Below are 14660 nucleotides of genomic sequence, written 5' to 3' on the forward strand. Positions count from 1 at the left end.
TTAGCATTGATTCAACAAAAATGTTTATTTTCAAATCAACAAAACGTTTTGTTGATTCAAATATGCCTTATTTTTCTGCGTGACTTTAACGACCCCCGGGTCTTTTGTGGGCTCTGTTCAAGGCTCTGTTGCTCATTTCTTCCGAAGGTTATGTGTGGTGAGTCACCGAAAACCTGTTTTACGCAAATGGACCGACTTTTTACTTCCCCATCCGATAGAAGGCCAGGAAGATAAGGCGGGAATCGAACCCGCGCCCCATAGCATCTTAAGAATCGGCAGCCGAAGCCGCTAACCACCGCGCCACGAGGCCTCTAGTATGAATTAAATAAGTATTAAATTCTATGTGCCAAAGTCAAAGGCCACAGTTTTTTTAAATGTCAATTCTAGTGTTTTTTTAAATGTCATATAAGCTCGTGGGCCTCGTGGCACGGTGGCTAGTGGCTTCGGCTGCCGATCTCTAAGTAAAAAAACATTAGACAAAAGTTTTTTTTTTGATTCCATTAATTTTAAACGGTTTACTCTCAATGTATCGAAATTGAATCAAGGAAGGGAGGATTCAAGTTAAAGAACAAGATTATCGAGGACTGCTGTTTGTAAGAATTCCGGACTTTATTCAGAAAAGTTGCTTTAAAAATGGAAATTAGAAAATCGTGAAATAATTTGCTAAATTGTAGAGAACTACTCAAAAATTAAAAACATGTTCAAAGATAACGATAAGGTTATCGTTACCATCAGGACGATATCAATAAAAGGACCTACCTTATACGATTATTTTATTAGTGATAAGTTATCGGCGATAACTTACTAACATCTAAAAACAAACTCATTCATCTGATATTTTAAATAAAATCTGATATTTTAAATAAAAAGGTCCAATAAAAAATCTTTTTTCTGCTTTTTGGGTGTTTTAAATTTGCTTGAGTTAGAGCAACGATTCTCAACGGGGGTACTAGACCTACTTGATTCATATAGCAGGGGGTACCGACCTAGAAGAAGGTTGAGAATCGCTGAGTTAGAGGAATAAAAAAATAGGTACCCAAAAAGCAAAAAATAAAATCTTTAAACGGAAAATATATTTTTTAATAATGTAACATAATTATTTTTAAACAAATTGATGTATTTTTTTAACATATAATTTTTTTTAAATTTTCAATATGGGAACGCAAAAATTTGATGGATTACAGCTTTTAGGGTAAACACTAATGCCGTTGCAAATATTTTCAAAGTTTATGTCGCCCCCCTTCAAAATTGGTCTGAAAAATCAGGGGGTAAAAAAATATTTTTCCAAAAAACTTGAAAATTTCCATAAAAATAGTAGTCTAATCAACTAAAAACAATCTAAAATGCATTTTTCTGCATTGATTATCATATTTAGCATGTTTGGGCTTGTTTAACAAATGTTTTGAATTTTTATGAAATTTATTTTTCGAAAGAAAAATAAAATTGTCGTCAATACTTAGAAATTTTGTAAATCAATTATGGCAAAACGACAGGTGTATAAAACCACATTTTTCATTAAAATGTTGAAATCATGGCTCGCAATTTAAATTTTTATACTTTTTTAAATTGATAAGGGCCTAATTTATTTTAAAAATCTCAATTCAAAAATTACTGTATTTCGAATCCGTTGCATAGTTTCAAAAAGTGGTCAAAGACAAACTTGTAGGAAATTAGACGAACTTTCTGAAAAATAATACACTGAAACAAAAATTTTAGAGATTTTCGATTTTTAAGTTCTAAAGTTACATTTTAAGGTAATATTCGTTAAAATTTGTTGAGGAAAAAACGTAAGTTGTTCCAAAAAGACTCACAAAAATTGTATGTCCTCCTTAAAAAATACAAAAAATATTTACTAAAACTGTTTTTTTTTAAGTGGACTTAACTTCAGGCATTTAAAAAATCGAACGCGGGAATCGATTCTCCAGACAATTTGTCATTGCCATGAAAAACTTTAATGTTGTGAGGACTCATACAGAATTTCTGCGTCGGGGAGATGTAGTTTGAGTCAAACATTAAAAAAGACGCGTTTTTCAATCCTTTGCATTCAGAAATGGTTATGATTTTAAATTTGGTGATTTTCTAATCAAATCAATTTATTTTAAATTTGGCGATATTTAAATCAAAACAAAATTACACAATTTTTTTTTTAAACTGTCAATTATCTTTACTCAACTGCTAAAAATAAAATTAGACATGGTATTAGAAGGTAAATTTAATGTTCTTTTTGAATCTGTCATTACCCAGAAAAACTTTGTTTCATCTGAATCAAAACTTTATTTTTTTTTTGTTGTAACTTTTGCACGGTTATTTTTTAGAAGGTAACCATTTTCTACAAAGTTTGTCAAGGAGGTATTAGAAATGGCAAAAATGCACTTTTTTACAGTTTGCCTGCATTTGTTTGCAGAAACGTCAGCCTGCATACATTTAGCTTTGTTTGCGAGTTTGGCGAAAAAGTGCAAGTTTGTTTGTTTTTCATAGTCTAATACCTCCTTCAGCTAATCTTCGTCAAGGCAAAGAAAAACAGATAAGGATATTGACCGTTTGGTTGATTTGGTTCTTTTTTTACTTTATATTTTCTTTTGATTTTCGAGTTTGGAAAAATATTGCCAAAAATATACCAACTCTTATTTCGACCCAAAAAAAATTATTATGACAAAAAATGTTCTTTAAAAAAATATTGGATTTCTGTTTTGTTAAATTTTTTATGCTTTTCAGGATATTTTTTTGTTATTTTCGCTTTTAATTTGTTAAAATATCATGTACATAACCTCATTTTGTACGCTTCTGCTCATTTGATTGTTCGGCGACCTAAATCGTAACAAATATTCTAATTCACGATTCCATCCTACCCCCCCTCAGGAAGTCAAGGTGAGCAGCCCGGACTACCGGAACATGAACATGGAGCAAGCGCTGTCGGACTTCCGGCTGCGCATCGAGCACTACCAGGAGCGCTACGAGATGCTCGAGGAGGACACCGAGAAGGAGCTGTCGTACATGAAGATCTTCAACACCGGCGAGAAGGTGGTGGTCCACAAGCACGAGGGCCACATCCAGTCGCGGATCGTGTACTACCTGATGAACATCCACATCACGCCGCGGACCATCTATCTGACACGGGTAATTTGAGGGTTTTTTGAGGTTATGTAGGGTTGTTCTAACCTAAAAACTTTTGTTTTTTTTAGCACGGTGAGAGCGAACATAACCTCAAGGGGTTGATCGGAGGGGACTCGAACCTGAGCGATCGTGGCCGTCGGTACTCCCAAGCGCTTGCCAAGTACATCGAGGAGCAGCAGATCGAGGGTCTCCGGGTGTGGACTTCGTGGCTCAAGCGCACCATCCAGACCGTCGCGGACGTGAACGCGCCCCAGGAGCGCTGGAAGGCCCTGAACGAAATCGATGCCGTAAGTTGTGTGCTGGAGTGACTTCCGGAAGAAGGTTCCGCTAACCGTCCTTTCTATCCCCAGGGAACCTGCGAGGAGATGACGTACGAGGACATCCAGGCCAAGTTCCCGGTGGAGTTCAAGGCGCGGGATCAGAACAAGTTCGCCTATCGGTACCCGCGCGGGGAAAGCTACGAAGACCTGGTGGTCCGGCTGGAACCGGTCATGATGGAGCTGGAGCGGCAGGGCAACGTGCTGGTCGTGTCCCACCAGGCCGTGCTGCGGTGCGTGCTGGCGTACTTCCTGGACAAGACGGCCGGTAAGTCTCCTCTTGAATCGGATATTTTTCGGATAGGTTTGAGAAATTCGTCTTCTTCCAGATGAGTTGCCGTACCTGAAGGTGCCGCTGCACACGGTCATCAAGCTGACGCCGGTCGCGTACGGCTGCAAGGTGGAGCACATCAAGCTGCCGATCGATGCGGTGGACACGCACCGGGCCAAGCCGGAGGTGAGTTTGTTGGCATCCGTTTGAGTGTGGTTTTTTTTGTGGTAAAGGTTTTTGCAACTTTTGTTTTCCTAGAATAGAAAAGTGTGCTTGATTATTGATTTCGAGTGAGTTTTAGAACTTAAATCAATTTATAAGCAAAATAATAAGCTTACAAAAGAAAGATTTACCTAAATTGCGATACACCGATGTTGACCAATGATAACCACTGCTTGCTTAGATTGTATTTGATTCTTGCCAAGCGAAAGCATGAACACTTGTCAAAAATAGCAATAACAATTCGCATAAAACGAGGGACTTGCTTCGGCGCCGTATGAAAAACGCGCTCCGTCCCAGCACCCTTTTTGACAGCTGTAGTGCCGCCATAGCTGTCAACAACGATACGAATTCTATTGTTATCAATGATTTCCAAAACAATCGATGCTGAAAGTTAAACCCTGGGTTCTGAATAGTGGTTCGCAAAACGGCCTCAATTTTGAACTGTCAAAATGGAACCAATTTACTGCTCGTTATCGATCATTTTTTTTTTCAAGAATAAAAAATGTGTGGCTTTTGAGGACCTGGAGTTGAAGTCAAGTATTATCTTAAGAATGTTGAAGGTGAGATCGTCATTTTTATAATTATGAATGGAAGTTGTTAATGGTTGATGTGGTTGTATCCATGCAGAAGCTGTCTTTATTGTTTGATCCATTTGAAAACCTACTGTTTTAGTGAAAATCTTCTGTTTGTTGAATCAGCTTCGCTAAAATTAGTGATGTATTCACGACAGCGCAGAATGACACTCTCGACGCAGTTCTTCGTCACCCATAAAAACGAAAAACCTCTTCAATCTTGAAAACACACACAATTTTCCAGTTAAAAATTACAAAAACTATACAAAATAAAACACATACTACTGATAATAAAAAAGCTCATTTACCAGCAAGAAAAAAGTCATGCTTGAGCTTGAACAGACTCCTACTTTGTATAGGTAAACAAAGTGGGATCATTCGAAAATTACGTTACGCATTCTCTCCATTCACCACCCAGGTTAAACCATAGATAAGCTATCGTACACACTCATTTCAAATAACTAATTTCTGAGTTGTTTTCACTCAGATTTTGTTCAAACCACACCCACTCAAAAAGATTCTAAAGGGTTTTCATTAATTTCTGAGTGAGTTTCACCAGTTCGCTGCACTGCAGTGTTTGGGTAATTTTTACACAAAGAAATAACTCAGAATTTTGTTATTAGCGGGTCAAATCAAATGACATTTCTTTACTCGAGGAACTCTTAAATTTTCAAGCACTCGCTAGCACCATATTATTTTTTTCCGTTGGTTCGCAGTTCTGCCCAATCACGACGTTCTAGCAGAGTCGTTACAGAGCTGAATATTCTTACAGCATTCTAGCAGAAATGTTCCACCGCTCTAGCAAGATTCTGGCAGAACCAGCTATGATAGATTTTTTCTTGACTGGGTAGCATAGACTATTGTGGTAGTAGGTTATGATGAGGACTGCAAAAAGAAGGTTAATTAAATCAATTGTTTTCGGAACAAATTGTAATTACAAACAGATCATCTTGACGAGCTTGAATGCTATTTAATTTTTAACACCTGTTAGGCCATTGCCAATTTTATTTCTGGTATATTTTTTGCTAAACATTTAAATTTTCATTGAAAATACTTATACAATCGATTGTAAACTGAAGACAAATTGAATCAAATTTATGTTTGTACTTTTGATCAAATACAGCAATTTGAGGCTTATTTTTACAAAATTTTGATAATTTTGATTTTGATATTGAACACATTAAACGTAGACACATTACTTTAGAAAAAAACTAAATTTTTCACTTTTTTACAGTTGATTTTTTTAAAGAATTTAATATTTAAAATTCTTAAAATCTTAAATCCTGACATTATATTGCTTATTAAATCTTTAATTCTTTATATTTATGCCACCATCTTAAATTACAGAAAATTAAGATAAATTTAGAGAATTTTATAAGACTTTGTTAGAGACTCAAATTTTGAGAAAAATAAACACTTTTTGATTTAAATTTATCATATTATTGGATTTTAAAATTTATGATTTTTTTATGGAATAGAGAGAATTTTCGTGAATAGTGATTTTCGAATGATCCCATTTTGTTTACATCTACAAAGTAGGAGGCTGTTTAAGCACAAGCATGACTTTTTTCTTACTGGTAAATGAGCTGTTTTATAATCATGTACTTTATTTTGTCTAGTTTTTGACATTTTTTGCTAGAAAATTGTCGCGTTTCGATCGGTTAAAAGAGATCTAAAGATTTTTTTTTTTGAAAAGCTCCAATAAACCAAATTTTCAGTTTTTGTTTTTTGGGTGTTTTTAATACCCCTGACTCAAGGCGGTTTCAAAAACACCCAAAAAGCAAAACTGGAAATTTGGTTTATTGGACCTTTAAAAAAAAAAACACTTTCTAAACTTTCTTAAGATTTCTTGGATCCAACTCCAGGTCCTCAAAAGCCACACATTTTTCAATCTAGCAAAAAAGAATTTAATGATCGATAACAATACTTTCTACTTTTGGGGAACAGTAAACTGGTTCCACTTTGACAGTTCAAAATTGAGGACGTTTTGTGTACCAGCACCCAGTTTATAACTACTGAAATTTTTTTTTGTGATTTTATGATTATTCAATTTTTAAAATTTTACTTTAAATTTAAGAATTTCTAAATCGGGTTTTTTTCAATTTGGAATTTTTTAACATGTTTTTTTATTTATTAATATCTGATTTTTTAAATTTTCGAGATTCATAATTTTTGTTTGTTATCTAATTTTAATTTTTTTTGTTTGTTTTTTAATTTTTCCAAATATTTGAAGGATTGAATATCTGAATTTTTCAACTTATTTTTTTTGAATTTGAGATATTTTTATTTTTAAATGTCAGATTTTTTTATTTTTTGGATTTTTGTCAAATTTTCAAATTTTCAAATGTCGAATTTGTTTGGGATTTTTTATATTTTGTTTTTTAATTTTGCCAGAAAATTAAATAATTTCTGGTTCTAGCCTCTAGCGTACACAGTGGCAACTGCCCCACCATCTTCACAAATTTGTTCTAAATTTAGTCAGGGGGTGTCCATAAATGACGTTATTTTCAAAACGTTCATATTATTGCCCCAACTTCTGCTATGAGCAGAGCACGCTTGTGGTTTTAGCATTCCCTCTGTTTCAGTTAATTCTGAGCAAATAAACAACATTTTCCCTTGCAAGAATCTGTCTGCGTTTTCAGATTCGACCTTTTTATGCGTACAAAGTACCCTTTTGAGGGTTAGTTCTGAGTTTGAGTGTATAGTTGGACAATAAACATTCCTTGATTACAATAGTTAAAAGTGTCCGTTTTTTTTTAAAATAAATTTGGATATCAAACTTTACTGTATTTTCTGAAATATTTATTTTCAATATTCAATTTTAGCAGTAATTTTCCAAAAATGAAGAAGAGGGATTAAATATTTTGCAGCGGAAGAAAAATACTGATCAGAATTGCGATTTTGTCAGAGAGATTATTTCCTCTCTTTTTCTCACTAAGCCACGCGTTAAATATCTGAAAAAATGAGCATTCACAAGCTTACCATTTCACACATACACGCAAACATTGCTTTTGTGGCACGCGCTTACTCACACACTTCAAATGCAAAATTGAGTATTTTTACCCTCGCTCGCTCACCTTTTTCGCTACTCCAAGCTATTACTCATTGTGTGTGTTTTGAAAATTGGTTTTCCTATTGTTTGAAATCAACTCTAACCACTCATTTCCTTTTTTTACCAAAATTTGACCTGTCACTAAATTCTCCCCCTTTTTCAAACCACGCCCCCACACAATCGTCACACTTTCCACGTGTTGGTGCGCTTGTCTGTGGTCTTGTTTGTGTTCTTGCAGATGTCAGACGACTCGTTCGGCAGTGCCACGGCAAGCCCCGAGCGCGAGACATCCGGAACCGGAACGGCGGCGGGGGACCAAAATGGTTCCTGCTCGAGATGAATTGCGCGATAGGAAGACAGCGCGGCGAGCAATAATTGGCAAAACATATGAGAAATTGTATTCCATTTTATTTGATTTCATCTGTCCGATCATCACAAATTGTGTTAACACTTTTTTATATATTTTACTTGTATGTGTGAAATGTAATTTGTAAGGCTAGCGATAGAGGACAACAGGTAGTTACTAAGAATAAGTGTTAAATGCTCATTTAGGGGTTTAGTGAATTGAGAAAGAATCGTCCATAGGACTTGTTTCAACTGTTAATTTTAGAAATTAAAAAAAATCTAACCCAAAATAGTGAAAATTTTAATAAATTCACCCCAAAAAACCCGATTTAATCCCACCAGGGGTGAGATAGAGCCTTTCTTACTTAAGAATATAACTTCTTTCAATTCACAACATCGACTTGATATAAATAATCTTATGATGAAAGCAAGGTATTATTAATGATATGTTTTCTAAAAGAAATTGAAAACGCAATTTTCACCAATAGAATATAGCTTCGAATGCGCAAGTGACGACAAACACCGCGGTTTTGGTGTTCTAGTTTTGGTACGAGCCCAAAAAGCGAACAAAGCAGGCGCAAAGCAAAATCAAGTCAACCGCACAGTGGGAAGCTTGCCATTCAGCATCTACAAAAGTGAGAGAGTCCGAGATAGATATTTTTACAACCGCACCACTACACACTCAATCGCAATACCATAGATAGATAGCCATTGGCGTCGCGAGCATTGAAAACTTTGAAAACGATATAAAGCTTAGAAGCTTCGAAAGCTCCTATTGGAATCCAATGAACTCTGTTAAATAAAACGACACGACAAATGAAGCCTACTTAAAGGCGATTTTAGGAGCACACGGGAAACAAATTGTTTGTACCCGGATGAATGTCCTATGTCAAAAAAGATTTTGCATAAACATTGGACAGTTATGCAAAAACGGACAGAGCAAAAGAAACCAAAAAGCTACGATATCTTACATGTTAAAGGAAACATCGGTAGACAAGCTTCTACAAACGAGTATAAGTCGAACCAACACATATGTGCGCCAGCATTCTAGCGCCAGTATTCGAAGCTCAACTTGACAACTTGTCGGCTTGGCGACGAAGCGGCGAAAATCGATGAAGTGTGATTTTTTGACGATTTTTCGGATTAAAATTCATGCTGAATCGACATATTAACGAAGCTGGAAATGACGTCCTGGCTTAAAGTAAAACCTATACCTTTCTTTAGTAAGAAAGGCAAAAAGTAAATCGTTCTAAAAATTGATCGGGATTGCCGATCGATGTCGAATTTGTTTCAGATGCTCACTCATGGTCTGTACTATGAATGTAGCAAGAAATTTCGAATAAAATCAGAAATGAAAAATGTTGGCGAAGGTCACCAGGTGGGCTTTTACCTTTTTTTAGGGATTTTTTTTCTTATGGTAGGTTAATCAAACGGCTCTAACTCCAGAACCATATTATGAATCTGGATGAAAATTTGGGAGGTTGTGGAGCTCGAAAAATGCCATTTTTGAGATAAATAAAAGATATGAAAATGAAAAATTTTGACCATATTTTCATTTGAAAACTGTGTATTTTGTTGAAAAGTCTGGCCACATCCGAAAACAGATGGATATTTCGAAATTTGCGCGGCAACTCGCCCAGGTTCAGCACACTAGCTTTCATCTGCATTTCGAAGAATCGAAATTGGATATATGGGAGCTGAGAACGGCGCGACACAAAATTTTGCAAAATTTTACCACATACGAACATCACTCGACCTCCACGGAATTTATTTTCTCAAAATTCGAGGGTTCGAGATAGACGAGTTCTGTCAAGGTGAATCGATAGAGCGTCGAAAATCGATGAAGTGTGATTTTTTGACGATTTTTCGGATTAAAATTCATGCTGAATCGACATATTAACGAAGCTGGAAATGACGTCCTGGCTTAAAGTAAAACCTATACCTTTCTTTAGTAAGAAAGGCAAAAGTAAATCGTTCTAAAAATTGATCGGGATTGCCGATCGATGTCGAATTTGTTTCAGATGCTCACTCATGGTCTGTACTATGAATGTAGCAAGAAATTTCGAATAAAATCAGAAATGAAAAATGTTGGCGAAGGTCACCAGGTGGGCTTTTACCTTTTTTTAGGGATTTTTTTTCTTATGGTAGGTTAATCAAACGGCTCTAACTCCAGAACCATATTATGAATCTGGATGAAAATTTGGGAGGTTGTGGAGCTCGAAAAATGCCATTTTTGAGATAAATAAAAGATATGAAAATGAAAAATTTTGACCATATTTTCATTTGAAAACTGTGTATTTTGTTGAAAAGTCTGGCCACATCCGAAAACAGATGGATATTTCGAAATTTGCGCGGCAACTCGCCCAGGTTCAGCACACTAGCTTTCATCTGCATTTCGAAGAATCGAAATTGGATATATGGGAGCTGAGAACGGCGCGACACAAAATTTTGCAAAATTTTACCACATACGAACATCACTCGACCTCCACGGAATTTATTTTCTCAAAATTCGAGGGTTCGAGATAGACGAGTTCTGTCAAGGTGAATCGATAGAGCGTCGAAAATCGATGAAGTGTGATTTTTTGACGATTTTTCGGATTAAAATTCATGCTGAATCGACATATTAACGAAGCTGGAAATGACGTCCTGGCTTAAAGTAAAACCTATACCTTTCTTTAGTAAGAAAGGCAAAAAGTAAATCGTTCTAAAAATTGATCGGGATTGCCGATCGATGTCGAATTTGTTTCAGATGCTCACTCATGGTCTGTACTATGAATGTAGCAAGAAATTTCGAATAAAATCAGAAATGAAAAATGTTGGCGAAGGTCACCAGGTGGGCTTTTACCTTTTTTTAGGGATTTTTTTTCTTATGGTAGGTTAATCAAACGGCTCTAACTCCAGAACCATATTATGAATCTGGATGAAAATTTGGGAGGTTGTGGAGCTCGAAAAATGCCATTTTTGAGATAAATAAAAGATATGAAAATGAAAAATTTTGACCATATTTTCATTTGAAAACTGTGTATTTTGTTGAAAAGTCTGGCCACATCCGAAAACAGATGGATATTTCGAAATTTGCGCGGCAACTCGCCCAGGTTCAGCACACTAGCTTTCATCTGCATTTCGAAGAATCGAAATTGGATATATGGGAGCTGAGAACGGCGCGACACAAAATTTTGCAAAATTTTACCACATACGAACATCACTCGACCTCCACGGAATTTATTTTCTCAAAATTCGAGGGTTCGAGATAGACGAGTTCTGTCAAGGTGAATCGATAGAGCGTCGAAAATCGATGAAGTGTGATTTTTTGACGATTTTTCGGATTAAAATTCATGCTGAATCGACATATTAACGAAGCTGGAAATGACGTCCTGGCTTAAAGTAAAACCTATACCTTTCTTTAGTAAGAAAGGCAAAAAGTAAATCGTTCTAAAAATTGATCGGGATTGCCGATCGATGTCGAATTTGTTTCAGATGCTCACTCATGGTCTGTACTATGAATGTAGCAAGAAATTTCGAATAAAATCAGAAATGAAAAATGTTGGCGAAGGTCACCAGGTGGGCTTTTACCTTTTTTTAGGGATTTTTTTTCTTATGGTAGGTTAATCAAACGGCTCTAACTCCAGAACCATATTATGAATCTGGATGAAAATTTGGGAGGTTGTAGAGCTCGAAAAATGCCATTTTTGAGATAAATAAAAGATATGAAAATAAAAAATTTTGACCATATTTTCATTTGAAAACTGTGTATTTTGTTGAAAAGTCTGGCCACATCCGAAAACAGATGGATATTTCGAAACTTGCGCGGCAACTCGCCCAGGTTCAGCACACTAGCTTTCACAGCATTTCGAAGAATCGAAATTGGATATATGGGAGCTGAGAACGGCGCGACACAAAATTTTGCAAAATTTTACCACATACGAACATCACTCGACCTCCACGGAATTTATTTTCTCAAAATTCGAGGGTTCGAGATAGACGAGTTCTGTCAAGGTGAATCGATAGAGCGTCGAAAATCGATGAAGTGTGATTTTTTGACGATTTTCCGGATTAAAATTCATGCTGAATCGACATATTAACGAAGCTGGAAATGACGTCCTGGCTTAAAGTAAATCCTATACCTTTCTTTAGTAAGAAAGGCAAAACGAATCGCTTCTTTCATTGGCTATTGTTCTCTCCACCAACCGATGTCACCACCAATATCAAGCTGATTTCGGCGCCATCTTGGATCACGACGCAATTAACACGCACACACCACTGTACGACTAACAGCTTGTTTTGACTTTCTCTCCACAGGTTCCCGGCTCCTTGGATTCCAAATTTGTCACGAAAGGGTCGACAGACTAAAACAATCGCAACGTGGATCATGCCGTGCAGCGCAGTTGGCCATGACGTGCTGTGCCCTCAGTTTCTTATTATACGTTCTTTAATTGTTTTATGTTTCTTTGTTGGCAAAACCAAGTTTTGTCGACTTTTTCTCCCCCTTTTTCGCGAAACTTTCCATTAGTGTTACAATTTACATTGTTTTTTTTTTGTGTCCTTTCTGTTTTATGTAGCATTTATTTTAACATCGAAAATATATATTTTAAACTTTAAAAACTATTGCACATCAACCAACAAACACAAACAAAACTCTTCAAGAGACTTAATTCTTCCCATCCCAAGAGAGATGACCATTTTTCGTACTCGTGGCGAGACTGTAGAGTTTTAGAGGTGATGTACATATTTTTACAATCTCAAGCAGTTTTATTTTGTACTCTGAAAGAAACAAAACGAACAAACAATTTAGCCCCAATTAGTGGAAAAATAATGAAATGATGAGATACGCATTAAACGTAAAACCTTAAACAAATATTTGTCTACAAATAACTCAATGCAGAGATCAGAAATTTAAAGAGAAAAATAAAACAAACAAATAAAGACCATAATTAGAGTGTAAGAAATAGTTTCTACTTTTGTAAGCCAAAAGCAAACTGGTACTCTACACATAAAAAAAAGTAAAATCAAATGAAATAATATAAAATATACACACACACACGTAGCTGTCGTAGCATGAGAGTAATAAGAGAACAATTAAAAATAAAAACAGGAAACTCGAGAGATCAAATCTCGAGAGGCGAACAAAAAACAAACATCCAAGCATGCTTTGACTATTTCTTTCTTGTGCACCTGTTTGGTTCAGAAGCACGTGTGAACACGGAAAGAAATGTCCCTTTCGAATAAATTATGGTTTCACCCTTCCTATTTCCAGAAACGGCTAGTTTCCGCGCCAAGCTACTTCGGAATGGTTACGAACCTGATCGAGCCGGTGTGGGATTGAAAAGGGTAAATTCTGAGGTAGGACTTTTTAATGGTGTTAAATATCTTTGAAATAATAAATAACAATTCTATGGAAAAAATGTCGTTTTGTTCTCCGAAAATCCTTCATTGTTTTATGGATAAAATCCAGTTTCGATTATGCGATGCCTCGATTTCTTAGAAACTTTAGATAATGGAAGCAATAGGTCTATTCCCGTACTGCAGAATTCTGCAATTCTGCACAAAAACGGCAACAGAGCGTTCCCGTACTTTTCTGCAACAAAAGTAACTTTTCTCTCAGGCAGAACTTCTGCAGTGAGAGAGGTAGAAGATGCAGCAAAACCGTTCCCGTACTTTTCTGCAAGCTCTCTCTTCTCTTTCTTGTTGAAAAGTTACTGCAATTTGGTGTGATGGATGTTGACTACACGCTTACATCAAATCTGCAAGTTGGGTGAAATTAAGCATTTTATTATTAGTTGCAATAATAAATGATTTTGGGGTCGTTTTTAATGTCTGATTTTATTGAGAACGATTTTTTTATGTTAACGATTTCAGGTTTATTTCATTCATGTAAATGATAAAGCGATTTGTTTTAGTGTAAATATTTTTACCTGATAAAAAATTGATAACTTAAGCCATAGTATTACAGCACGGCTAGTACCCCAACCCCAAATAATAAATTGTACCTTCAACGGTGCTACTAATTTGTATTCTTATATGAACCAAAATAAATATGTTTTTTTGTCGAAATTAAAATTCTTAAATTCTTGAAAATGAAAAAAAAATCCTTGTAGTTGTCATCGTACATTATTTTATTACCAAAATACAAATTTGGGCACTTAAAATTGCCTAACTTGTCAAATATTCCCAAATATCTATTTTAGGAAAAGAAAAATTCTCTTGTCCGATAAAACTTTAGCGTTTATTCTCGGATTTGTTTTCCAAAAGCCGTAGGAGCCATTGATAAACAAAGTCCATTTTGCATCGGTATTCGACCTACTTACGGAAAACCAATATCTTAAATGCTCGAGATTGTTTATCTACAAGTGCCGCAAACTTTGAATAAATGAAATTTTGTATAATTTTCGAGAAAAACGAAAATTCGTGTCAGAGGTCACGGTGGCTTTTACGGCTTTTTGAAAACTCACCCTAGTTTTAGACTTTATCGATTAAATCAGAATGTAAAAAAGAGTTCACAGAATATTTTCTCCAAATAAAATGCATTAGTTCAATTTTGGCAAAATAAAAGAAATTTTAAAAATAAATAGCGATTTCTTCAAAATCCTAAATTTAAGTTTGGATGCCATTCAATTATTTCAACGTTTTGGTTCGAGTATAAATCTGCGGAGTCGGGTCATATTTCAAACGACTCCGACTCCGACTCCGGCTTTCTCAGATTAGCTGACTCCGACTCCGACTCCAGCTCCGGCTTTGAACAAATTGTGGCTACGACTCCGACTCCGGCC

General features: G+C 35.7%; 1 protein-coding gene across 3 annotated transcripts in view; it reads left to right on the forward strand.

Moving 5' to 3' along the window:
- Positions 1–13028, forward strand: part of LOC6036106 (6-phosphofructo-2-kinase/fructose-2,6-bisphosphatase) — a 52305-nt gene extending 39277 nt beyond the window's left edge. For 2 of the 3 annotated variants that reach the window (XM_038254547.1, XM_038254550.1), the window contains 5 exons: positions 2860–3117; positions 3183–3401; positions 3465–3699; positions 3761–3888; positions 7787–8114. In XM_038254547.1, coding sequence (XP_038110475.1) covers positions 2860–3117; positions 3183–3401; positions 3465–3699; positions 3761–3888; positions 7787–7888 — 942 coding nt within the window. In that variant the 3' untranslated portion in view covers positions 7889–8114. Of the gene's footprint in view, positions 1–2859; positions 3118–3182; positions 3402–3464; positions 3700–3760; positions 3889–7786; positions 8115–12192 lie in introns of those variants that run through there. The other variant, XM_038254549.1, reaches the window with a different exon arrangement.
- Positions 13029–14660: the final 1632 nt, after the last annotated feature.

The sequence above is a fragment of the Culex quinquefasciatus genome, chromosome 2 (assembly GCF_015732765.1).
Source record: "Culex quinquefasciatus strain JHB chromosome 2, VPISU_Cqui_1.0_pri_paternal, whole genome shotgun sequence".
In the NCBI taxonomy this organism is placed as follows: domain Eukaryota; kingdom Metazoa; phylum Arthropoda; class Insecta; order Diptera; family Culicidae; genus Culex; species Culex quinquefasciatus.